Below are 11,920 nucleotides of genomic sequence, written 5' to 3'. Positions count from 1 at the left end.
CTAGCAATATAATAAGGGGTTTTCCATGACGTAACTACAAAGATCTCATGTTTGCCACGAACGTCAGCAAAATTAAATATGTAGTAAAAAAATTCGGATTATTATAAACATATACTTCGTATATACTTTGTAGATATATGTATTCCTTATTACTAAATTTGAAATAATTAGTATGATTGTATGACTATGAATACTACAATTATAGTATAACTAGTAGTCATCTCAACAACATACTTGCCATCTTATAATGTAAAAACACTATCTTGAAAACAAACAAGTGCGTTGTAAGTAAAACCTACTCATGATCCTTTAAATAAAAATTATTCTGTAGTATACATTATTATACGTAATAATCATATATTATCATCGTGAATAAAACTAATATACTACGTAAAATGCTTTTAATAAGACCATTAATTTGATTCAAGAAGGATCTTTGTGTTAAAGGATTACTAAACATTTTTTTTTTGAAAGAAAAAGGATTACTAAACATTTGGTAATACACTTAATGAATCAGTGAGACTTAGCGAAGTCATGCGAATTATACTCTGTCAAGAAAAAGCAAGAATTATTACGAATATATAGAGACTTTGGCACATGAAAAATGGTGAAGTAATAAGACTAATAACATCAATGTTTTGTTATAATTCCACAATTTTTCCTTGTCCACTCTAATTTTCTAAAGTTCATCTAGAAGAAAAAGACAACTCATTTTTAAAGTCCTATGTTTTTTTTTTTTTTGAGAAAAGTCCTATGAATTCTTTAGTCATTTTCTTTGTATTAATAATTGTCTACATTGTATGACTAATAGTCTAATATTCTATATATGTTTACCTTTTGTTGTCAAACACTTTATTTTTGTACCCCGTTATAAACAGTAACGTACTACTTAAATTCTTAATTTATTTAAGACTGTTGAATTTTCTCCATACCCTTAAATGTATCTTCATAATTTCAATTAACAAATTGTTGAAATAATAGGCTTCTTAGCTAAGATGATGTATTTATTATATATTGTTTATTACAAATACATTTTGTTTAACCGCAATTTCGTTAATAACTAGATGTTCCATAACTTATAGAATTTTTTTTACAGAATAGCATACTTTGTATAGGACTGATTCATCGAGTACATAGTACCAACCGAGTTTGGTGAAGTTTATAGGGAACTTATCTTAACCCTTTGAGGTCACAACTCACAATGCAAAGTTGAGTCACACTACTAATTATATTTGCTCGGGTATACAAAAAAATAAAAAAGAGACCAAAAGTTATTTACTTATTTTTCGATCATGAAATACAATATGATTTTTTTTGAAGCAATTGTTAGGTAGGCTTATATTTTATCAAATCATTTTCCGTCAAAGTAATAATTCGTTTTTGAGGAAAAAAAACATCCATACAAACTAACTATGATCGAGTTTCCACGAAAGGGTATCCCATAGGAATTTTGTTTATTTGACATTATACATGTCATACTAATGCATAATTTTCGTCAATATTAGTAAGATGGTATTATATATAATCTCAATCTACTATGCATAAAATAATAATGGTCACTTATTATGCGGCTATTTCATGAAATGCCACTGAGCAATTTAAAAATTCACCAAATGCCATCGGACTTTTCAAAATTCACCAAATGCCACCGAGTTTTAAAAAAATTCACAAAGTGCCATTATTGTCTAACGGCTTTAACTCCGTTAATAACTAGGGCTTAATCATGACACATGTGGACACGTGTCAGTCAACTATTGGTTTTAAAAAAGTAAATTAAATTAAAATTTAATTTATTATTTAAAAAAAAAAAAATCCCCTTTCCTCCTCCCACTACCATAACCACCAGCCAAAGCCAACACCCCTTCCCGACTCCAGCACCCCTTCCCCTGAACCACCGTCACGCCAACCCACTCCCACCATCCCACCACCCCGATCGCCTGCCAGCCTTTCAACCCCAGAGCGACACGTCGTGCTGCCCCGATTGTCGTACCCCTCCCCTTGAACGTACTGACCTCTATACCCCTCCCCCTGAACCACTAAACACCTTCGAATCCTCTCCGTCAGATTTTGAAGGCAACCTCGACATTATCCCTAACATCCCCGTCATCCAACATGATCCAAATGCCTCCCCTTTCACCAGAGCCGCCGTCGCAACTGGCAATTCTGCCCCACCTAACCCACCATCGACCCCAAAAACCACCCACACAAACTGCCACGAGCATCAGCAGAGTTCGAGTAAAAGGGTTGAACAATTTGATTCCCCTTTGATGGGTTCGACAGCGTGAACTATTAAAGGGGTTAAACTAGGGAAATAATGAGGGCGAAGGAGTAAAATGGAGGAGGAGATTACTTTTTCTAGGACATCGGGAACTGTGGTGTGAGGTAAGAAGGCGGAGATTAAGGTTGAGCGCCGCCAATTCTTGCACACCAATCTGGAATTCTGCAAATCCTTGGTTTTAAAAAGTAATTGAGCGATTGATTGAACTATTTCGATGGGTATATTTGACCAACTTCGACGTTTATTGGTGGTTTTTGGGGTCGGGGCGGCTGTGTGGCGAGCTCTGATCCGATGGTTGCTGCGGTGGTGAGCTCTGGTTTCAAGGGCGGAGGAAATGAGTGGTTGCGCGGTGGTGATGTTGCTGCCAAAGCTCGTACTCGATGTTGGTTTTTGGGGTCGGGGCAGTTTGTGTGGGTGGTTTTGGGGGTCGGCGATGGGTTTGGTCGGGGCAGTTTGTGTGGGTCGCCGAGTTTTGGTGGTTAATGTGGTGGTCGTCCGTTTTCCGGCGAGATAAGGGCATGGGCTAGGGTTTGGCGATGGTGAGGGTGGCTGGGAAATTTTTTGGGTTTTTTTTTTTTAATTTTTTGTTTTTTTTTTTAATTTTTATGAATTAAGATAAATGGACCAATTATATCATGACATGTGTCATGATTAAGCCCTAGTTATTAACGGAGTTAACTCCGTTAGACAATAATGGCACTTTGTGAATTTTTTTAAAAACTCGGTGGCATTTGGTGAATTTTGAAAAGTCCGATGGCATTTGGTGAATTTTTAAATTGCTCAGTGGCATTTCATGAAATAGCCGCTTATTATGTTATTGAAATTACAAGTTATATGATTAAAAAAAATATGTTGGGAAAAGTGTCGCAATATTTGTAAAACTGAGGAAGAATGAACTTTTTAATTTAAAAATACTTTACCAATGTAAAAATTAACAAATTCATAAGATATTGATTGAAAGTTGTAATTTATTTTATAAATGTGAAATATTCTAAGTTTATCAGAAATAGAACTCTAAAACAATTTACTTCTTAAAAATAATATATTCAAATTGGTGAAAAGTTAGCAAATTCATAAGATATTTATTAAAATTTAAAGATATATATTGAAATTTATAATTTGATTTATACATAACATATATATTTAAATTTCACTAAAAAAAAACTATCAAATTTAATCCTATAAATCTATCCAAAATTTATTGAAAATAAAACAATTAACCGATTTTATCCTAATAATTATCATATCATATACAAGTTTGTATCTGTTCACATTTACTGAACTGAACTGATCTTATTGAGACTGAACTGAACCGAAATTAAAGAAATTTAAACAGACCCTAACCAGTAACTATCTTAAATACGAAGTAAAACTCATATTCAATCTTAATTACTCCATATGAATACATGTAATTTAGGTGTTATAATTTGAAGATCGGAAATTGATGAAAAGACAAGCACTAATCGGAAACGATTCTATTTTACAGGAAAAAAACAAGGCGTTGGTTAGCTGGTACAGTAGTATATTTCTTCCTCTGCTATCTCTTTCTCTCTCTCTTCCCCATCTCTGTTCACTGTTCTTAAGACTCAAATTCAAAGTCATATCCAATATTTTAATGCCAACACAATTGAAGTATAAATCTCAATCTACTCTTTCTGTAATTCATCTTTGATTACTTGTTAACTTAATTAATTCATTCTGCTCACCTACCCACATACCTCAGGACATCTACCCTCCAAAAAAGATTATACTTTTCTGAAACCTTTTTATTTCTTCATTACCAAATTAATTGCTTGATTATAATCACCCTAAACAAGAACAGATTTCTTACAAAGTGGGTCCAATTTCAGTTTTCTCCCCACATTTTTTTTCTGAACAATGCTGAATTGGGTACCTCAAAAACCCCACCAAAATCAATTCTATTCTTTCTGGGTATTCCAGTTTAAGCCTTTAGATTGAAGATTCTTTGATTTTTTTACCTAAATTATGGCTCTAAAAGCTGATACAATCATTTTGGGATGTGGGGTTCTTTCATCATCTCATGATTTGGGCACTATCCCTTGTTTTGGAGGGTTGAAATTTAGGAAAGATCTTAAGAAATTAGGGAAGTGGGAGTGTTGTTGTAGTGTTTCAGGACAAAGGGCAATCACCCCTGTTGAAGATGAGAAGCCATTGAAGCCTGGGCCCACTGCTGCTGAACCTCAATCTTCTGGGGTGGTTCAAAGAACTGAGCATACTGGCTTTCATAGGGATTTGAATTCCCTTCCTAGTGAGTTTTTCTGCTGATTTTTGCTGTAAATTGTGTCACTTTTATTGAATTTGGTTTGATTTAATTTGATGTGTATTTAATTTTATTATTATGGTTTTGTACCTGTGGATGAGAGTGTTGTTAGTTGAGATCTGGGTAGGATGAAAAATACAAGCTTTTTTAGGTTTTGCAATGTTATTGAATTTTGTGTGTTTATTTGAATCAATGAATGGTAGAAATTGATATTTTCCTGAAAATTTTGGTAATTGTTTTGCATGATGATCTTGCATTGTATGTGATTGTGATGTTACCTATTATAGATATATCCTGTTAGAGGTTGCGTGATTAGTTCTTGATAAACTGTGAGATATAGCTTGATATGGTCCGAATGAATCCTAAAAATATGGATGATTGAAGTGGCCATCCAAGGGTTAGACAACATGGCTGTTTCAAGGAATTGTTATTATTTTGGTATAACTTTAACATTCCACATATCTGATTGCGGTGCGTTTAAAAGGTTAGGAAGTGAATGCTTTTAATTGTGAGAGCCACATTGTGCTGCATTGGTAATTTGGTAGAGGATAATCTATGCCAACGAACTATGAGGTTTTCATCTGGCCCTGCAGATTAGTGCTTTTAATTTCATAAAGTGAGGGCAATGGTTACGAATTTAAAGGATCATTGGTTGGAATTGGCCATGCAATATCCCATGGCAATACATTTCTGCTATTAAGTATGCTCTTTACTTCATTTATTTCGGTTGACTAAATCTCAGTTGGTACAAGTTGGTTTATTAACTTGTCGAAGTAATGTTTCTTGAGTCATAAGCTTTAAAAGTTTTGAATTATTGTAAAATCCTTTCTTTGAAGCAATTAGTGGCTTAGTGCTATAGAGGTGGCTATCCTTGAGCATTTGGGTGATATTCTCTATAATCTATCCTCGTATATAACCCTGTTTACCTTATTGCATTTTATGTGATTGTGATGCAAGGAGTGTTTCCTGTTTTATTAACCCCGTATGATCTAGGAGTTGTGTGCTTATTCTAGGGGTGAGATATAGCTTTGTTTGGCCTTGGGTACAAGGATTGGATCAGTGTATCCATTCAAGGGTTAGACGTGGGCCCACATGGCTATATTTAAAAGTAATACTAGTATTAGTATTGGCATGGTGTCTGTTCTAAGGTTTGAAACTGAATAGTTTTGGAGTGGAATGCTGTGTGTTGTGAAAGCCTTTTGTGTCACATTGCCAGAGGCTACTTTGTTTCATTTCCTAATGCCAAGTGCCATGCTTCTCTCCACCATAGAATTTTGTTTTGGACATTTTGTAGTTTTAGAAAATGATGATGTCTCTAAACATAAGGTTTACACCACCAGTTGGAATGCCCGTGATAAATTATTTATGCTACTTAGTCCTCCATCAAGATATGATTGAAATAATTTACTTTGTTGTCTGTTTTAACATAAGTGAAACATTCCTTTCTTGGGATAATATTTGGTAGTAAATCATAGTAATTGAACCTCCTTCAAGGTGTAAATCTCGCCCATTATATTAACTTACCAAATCAAATCAATTGATATTTTCTGAGTTGTAGAAGGCCTGGTACATATTGATCAATAAGGTTTATAAAGACCCAATGATGAAAGGCCTATATGGAATGATGGAAGGCCTATATGGACTGATGATGGACTGCTATGATTTGATGCCGCTTAAAACTACCCTTTTGTGATGCCCAACTATCACCTCAAATCCCCAATCGCTACTATACAGCAATTTAAAACCTTTTTTCACCTTCTCACACCTCTACAAGGAATGGGAATCAATGAAGATAACATACATACCTGGTAGTGAAGTGCCACCATCATGGATATTCCTTGTTAATTTACAATCTCATTGTCATTTCTTATATTTGTAATTTTTTTATAAAATAAACCATTAAATGATTACACTTGGGAACCTTTAGGGCAGTATAATAAGTTACCATAAAGTTAAGATTTTCAGAATAGCCAGTATATGACAATGTAACCTTAACGTGTTATCCAGTGTTTTTTATTCCAAGAATATCTCATTTCTTACTTGACGGAAATGATTCTAAATTAGACTAACAATATAAAATGGAGGGAGTAATAATTTAGTTAAAGCTAATTATGTATGATGTGCAATTGCTATTTATAAAGCAAAATTCTATCAATTCTACTTACGAATAAGTGTGCAAATATAGCCCTTTTGTGATAAATTTGCTATATTTTTCCACAAATTATAAGTTTAACTAAACCCAAAAAAAAAAAAAAAAAAAAAGAAGCAATGAATATATCCTAAAGTAAATGAAACAAATGTTGCTCTAAGTGGTCTGATTTCTTGAGGTTATTTGTGAATTGTATAAGTAACAATGAATGAACCTGCATTGTTTTTACCAGTGATATTTACTGCTCTTGTCTAGTTACTGTAAATCTACAATATTCTCCCTCTCCTCTGTGTATGCGTGAATAATTGGACGATTGTTATTAAATTATTTTCCCTGCAATTTAGTGGCTTCACTCTCATGGTTCACACTGATTAATTTCTCATTGCATACATGATGTCAACTGCAGAACCATTGTCTGCAACTGATCTCACTTTGTCTCGCAATGGTGGCGCAAAAGTCCGGGTTGCTTATCAAGTAAATGGTCATTTATTGTATTTTCATTTCATAATTAAATGTTAAGTTTTTTTGCTGATATTTCGATTTGTATACATTAACTTAGGGGATACCAGGATCGTATAGTGAGGATGCTGCTCTAAAAGCATATCCAAATTGTGAGACTGTTCCTTGTGACGGATTTGAAGCTGCTTTCAAGGTTCAACTTGTGTTCTTACCATTATATGGTCTGCCACTTGCAATATTAGTGATTTCTGTGCTGTCTTATCTGTTTTGCAGGCAGTTGAACTGTGGTTAGTGGATAGAGCAGTTATACCTATTGAGAATTCTGTGGCTGGTAGTATTCACCGCAATTATGATTTACTCCTCCGGCATAGGCTACATATAGTGGGCGAGGTTCAGTTAGATGTTAACCATTGTTTGATGGGATTGCCTGGGATCAGAAAAGAGGATCTAAAGCGTGTATTGAGTCATCCTCAGGTGCTTAGGTTTTATTTACTCCATACTAAACACAAAATGTAGTGGACTTATTTGAACATGTTTGCTAAACTCTTCCGAGAGGATCATTAATGAGGCATTCTTCAATTAGCGAGTATTCCTTCTTGCAGGCCCTTGATCAGTGTGAAAAGACTCTAAGCGACTTGGGCCTTATTAGAATTAGTGCTGCTGATGCTGCTGGTGCTGCACAGGTGGTACTCTAAAACTTTAATGGACTCTCAGTTGATTTAAGGCTGAAGATGTTCTAATGCTCAGCTTGCATTTTCTGACCCAGGCTGTAGCTTCAGAGCGTGAAAGAGATACAGGGGCAGTGGCTAGTGCTCGTGCTGCAGCTATATATGGCCTTAATATTCTTGAAGAAAGAATACAGGTGAATCCTCCCCCTCTCCGCAAAAAATTACACAGTGAACATTCATTTAAACAGTTGTATACTTGTATATAATCTGTATCCATCATATTGATGTCAGGTAATTACATTTGTTTCATGTAGATTCAATGGTGGTAATGGTAGACTGGTAGTCTTCTGTCAACTTGGAATTATTGGATCCTTTTACCATACTTGCTTGTCCTCTATGCTTATCATACTTGATTGTATTTGCTTTTGTTTTTGGAGTCATATAGGCTATAATTTTGTTTTGTAAATATCTGATGAATCATTGCAAACCTTATGGATGTGAAACCACCACTCATGCTTTGAATTTACTTTATTATGTACATATAGACCTGATTATGTAAAATAAATACTTTTAAGAACAGGACCAAGATAAGCTTAATATAAGTTGAATGTTGAACAGTTGGAGTAAGGTTGCAATGCCTGAGTTGCGGCATCAATTATGATCGTTTTCCTTGTCAATGAAACCTGACTTGTTAAGAATAGTGTGTTGTTGCAACTTGCAAGTGGTTTATATAAGTATATCTAATTAGCATGTCACGAGATTTGTATGTGCTGAGTTTGAATTTAATTCACTTTGTAAAAATGCTATCTTACTTCTGTCCAAACAACATAAGTGTCCTAAGTTTTCAGTTTCATGACACACTTTGCAGGATGATGATGATAATGTTACCCGTTTTATGATCCTTGCAAGAGAGCCTATTATTCCGGGCACAGACAAGCCATATAAGGTATAGTTCTATCTCATCCTAATTCAGAGTAAACATAAGCTGTCTTTAAATTATGTGATAATACAAATTGAAGAAAGGATATTACTCCTACTGCCATTATAAAATCTCCAATGGCCGATTCGTTTCTTTTTTGAGTTGTGGTCTTGTTATCCAAAGTTACTAGTCAGGAATCAGGATGTTGATTTATTTATTTATTTATTTATTTTTACCAAAATTCAACAAGACTACAGAGGTTGTACTTATGAATTTTCTTGTAACATGTGTGCTTCAGACAAGTATTGTTTTCTCTTTGGAGGAAGGTCCTGGTGTACTCTTCAAGGCCTTGGCAGCATTTGCCCTTCGTAATATCAATTTAACAAAGGTAACGGAACTTTTTGCTGTGAGTCTAATCACTGTAGCTCAGTTTTTACTCAGCTTGTTTATTTCCATGAGTGTTCAGATTGAGAGCAGACCGCAAAGGAAGCGTCCACTTCGCATAGTAGATGACTCAAATAAGGGGAGTCCAAAGTAAGTGATAAATTAAAGGCTTTAGATTTGCAAGTTATATCTTTGTTTGGTGGCCAACATTGTCATGCTGCAACAAGTAGGATAAAACTCATATATTAAGAAAGTTTACCCTATTTGAGTGTTTGACATTTTGAGTTGATATCCATATCATCTATTGCCTGTGGTGAAGTATAGAAATTGTTTGTTTTCCATCTGCAAATGACATAAGGGAATTCTCCCATTTTTCCTTGTGTGTGTCTGCAAATGACCAGATAAAGTTGATTATACTTTATGCCTTTATGGGGTAGTAATTAACTTCAGATCTCTAGAGCTTTGCTTTAATATGCCATCATTAGCCCATGCTGCAGTCATTGAAGTGCTCTAGCCTCTAAGCTAATATACTTTGAATTGGATTCTGAATAGTGGGTGCTATTGAAGCGTCTACATAGCTTATCCATTTTTTTGGCCACAAAATAAGTAAAGTTAGTGTCAAACTGGGTTCTTAGGGGTTTTTCAGCGGAGTATTGGATGAGGCTTTAAAAAGTAATACCTGTTAGAGTTATCTAGATGTAGAAATCAGCCTATTCTGTTCCATCTTAGACATCTTATTTTTCATTCAAGACCCCTAGTCCTCACTTTTTATTTGTCCTTGTCTGTAATAATAAGTAGGTGAGTAGAAAATAGGACTTTTATTTTAGTTCAAGGAGTGTATCCCTGGAAAGATATGTTGTGTGGAGACATGGATATTGTATGTGTCCAAGAGTTACTACTCTGCTATTTTTGAAGGATTTCCTTGTCTTTGGTCCAATATGAAGTGTTGGGTCGCAGTTTCCTTATCCATATGGCCATTTTTTAGTGTTGAAAATCCAATACGTTACTTGTAAAGAGATCAAATAACATTGGTGCTGGCAAGTCACCTGGACTAACTAGACTGGTTGTGAACTTCTGGGAAAAATTAAGAGTGTTGCAAGCAAAGAAATGGAAATGAGAAATCTGCTTAGAGATACGTTGGAAAGAAAAGTAGGAACATTGGTGCCTTTGAGCTCAGTGGAGGAGATTTAGTAGTGTGAACAATGAGGGTTTTGGGGGTAAACTTGTTTTAAGAGCTGCAAGGTAAGAAAGAATCCTGATATTTTCCTGGAAAATTGAAGAAATCTCAACAAAGTAGAGAATCGAAAGGATTGATATTTGCTTTAGAGGTAGCACCCTGGTAGAGCGTGTAGGCAAAAAAAAATGTTCAAGGGTCTCCTGGGACGTGGGATGATAAAGGTCATCTAGTCATCTTCTGTCCCATTCTGTATCTCATCTAGTCATCTTATGTTCTATTCTCTATCTCATCTGGTCATCGTATGTCCCATTGTCTCTGATTCTACCACATCATTGGCATTCGCCATTAATAATGTCTGGTGGTGTCAATAAGAGATGAGATACAATAAGATAGGTGAGACAAGAATACGAAATAGAACTGGATCGCAATCAATCAAATAAATTTATGATTTGGTTTATAGTGTTACTAGGATATTATTTTCCTGGGGTAGAGATGGAGGGTTGTGGTTGCCTTCAGACTTTCTTCAGCAATACTTTAGTTGAGCATTTTTCATCGCTGTCATTCTCTTGACTGTCTAATTGTTGTGCCAGATACTTTGACTACCTTTTCTACATCGACTTTCAAGCATCGATGGCAGCACCTGAAGCCCAATTTGCTTTGGGGCATCTGCAGGTCAGTTCTTATTTTGCGTTGTATTTATCAGATCATCATTTTCTACACTATTGACCATATTATTTCTGCTTCTGTTGCTTAAATGAATTAGCAGCTTTAAAATCCAAAACCATACAAATACTTATATGCTTCTGTTATTCATAATATCATGTATGAAGTGAGATAGGATGGAATGCTTGGTATTTATGCTTGGCTGTATTTCAATGATGTGATAAAAGGTCCTTTCAGATCTGAGGCATATTGTTCTCTCTTGTTGCAGGAATTTGCTAGCTTTCTTCGAGTCCTTGGTAGTTATCCTATGGATTGCCAACAACAGCCTAATTGATTAGTCATGCGAGCTAGAAAAAGGTCGCCAATTCATTTTTCACCGCGTACATATGTTTCTCCTCATTGACGTGAGCTAGAGCTTGCTGATGCAGCTTATTTCTTGTCTCTGTGTATTCACTCCATTCTTTTGTTGCTTTTAAGGTTAAAAGCTTTTTTTTTTTTCCCTAAATTATTCTTATTTATCTATGTTTTAAAAAAAAACAAGTCCATAAGCTGCTGCAGGTCATGTTCAAAGGGGAAGGCAAACAGGACTCCTTTAGAACAGGAAACTGTTATTAGCTTCCGAATATTTATTGAACTACTAATTGTACATTATTAGTTAATGACCACAGTAAAAAAAATGCAAATTATCTTTCTGTGAAGGTTTATTTTATATCCTGCTCAGAGGCTCAAAATCTTTTCTTTTTGGAAAACTGAAAAAAAAAAACAAAAAACAAAAAACAAAAGCTACTCCAGATGTAATAATTTTTTCCAGTTATATAAATAAATTTCAAAATCTTCAAATGAATTGATAATTTAAAGGCAAAGCTGATGGTTTTAACTAGAGCTGTAAAAAGTTGACGCGACCTGAAACACCGACTCAAACCCGATTATTAACCAACCCAT

At 34.8% G+C, this 11,920-nt stretch overlaps 1 protein-coding gene across 1 annotated transcript; it reads left to right on the top strand.

Moving 5' to 3' along the window:
• The first annotated feature begins 3,666 nt into the window (after positions 1 to 3,666).
• LOC110731324 (arogenate dehydratase/prephenate dehydratase 1, chloroplastic-like) lies at positions 3,667 to 11,664 on the top strand. Its single transcript, XM_021911175.1, has 11 exons — positions 3,667 to 4,547; positions 7,115 to 7,182; positions 7,268 to 7,360; positions 7,441 to 7,641; positions 7,770 to 7,850; positions 7,934 to 8,029; positions 8,704 to 8,781; positions 9,053 to 9,142; positions 9,221 to 9,288; positions 10,906 to 10,987; positions 11,247 to 11,664. The coding sequence occupies exons 1-11, from the start codon at positions 4,265 to 4,267 to the stop codon at positions 11,310 to 11,312; spliced, it is 1,206 nt and encodes a 401-aa protein (XP_021766867.1). The 5' UTR covers positions 3,667 to 4,264; the 3' UTR covers positions 11,313 to 11,664.
• Positions 11,665 to 11,920: the final 256 nt, after the last annotated feature.

This window comes from Chenopodium quinoa, unplaced genomic scaffold (assembly GCF_001683475.1).
Source record: "Chenopodium quinoa cultivar QQ74 unplaced genomic scaffold, ASM168347v1, whole genome shotgun sequence".
Lineage (NCBI taxonomy): Eukaryota > Viridiplantae > Streptophyta > Magnoliopsida > Caryophyllales > Amaranthaceae > Chenopodium > Chenopodium quinoa.
Note: the sequence above shows the minus strand (reverse complement) of the source record. Positions and strands in the feature narration are given on the sequence as shown.

What these genes read in the sequence shown, in the direction of transcription:
- LOC110731324 (XM_021911175.1), top strand. Translation starts at nt 4,265, where the DNA reads ATGGCTCTAAAAGCTGATACAATCATTTTGGGATGTGGGGTTCTTTCA. An exon ending in GATTTGAAGCTGCTTTCAAG is followed by an intron (nt 7,361 to 7,440) that starts GTTCAACTTGTG and finishes TCTGTTTTGCAG; the next exon opens with GCAGTTGAACTGTGGTTAGT. An exon ending in TTCTTGAAGAAAGAATACAG is followed by an intron (nt 8,030 to 8,703) that starts GTGAATCCTCCC and finishes CACACTTTGCAG; the next exon opens with GATGATGATGATAATGTTAC.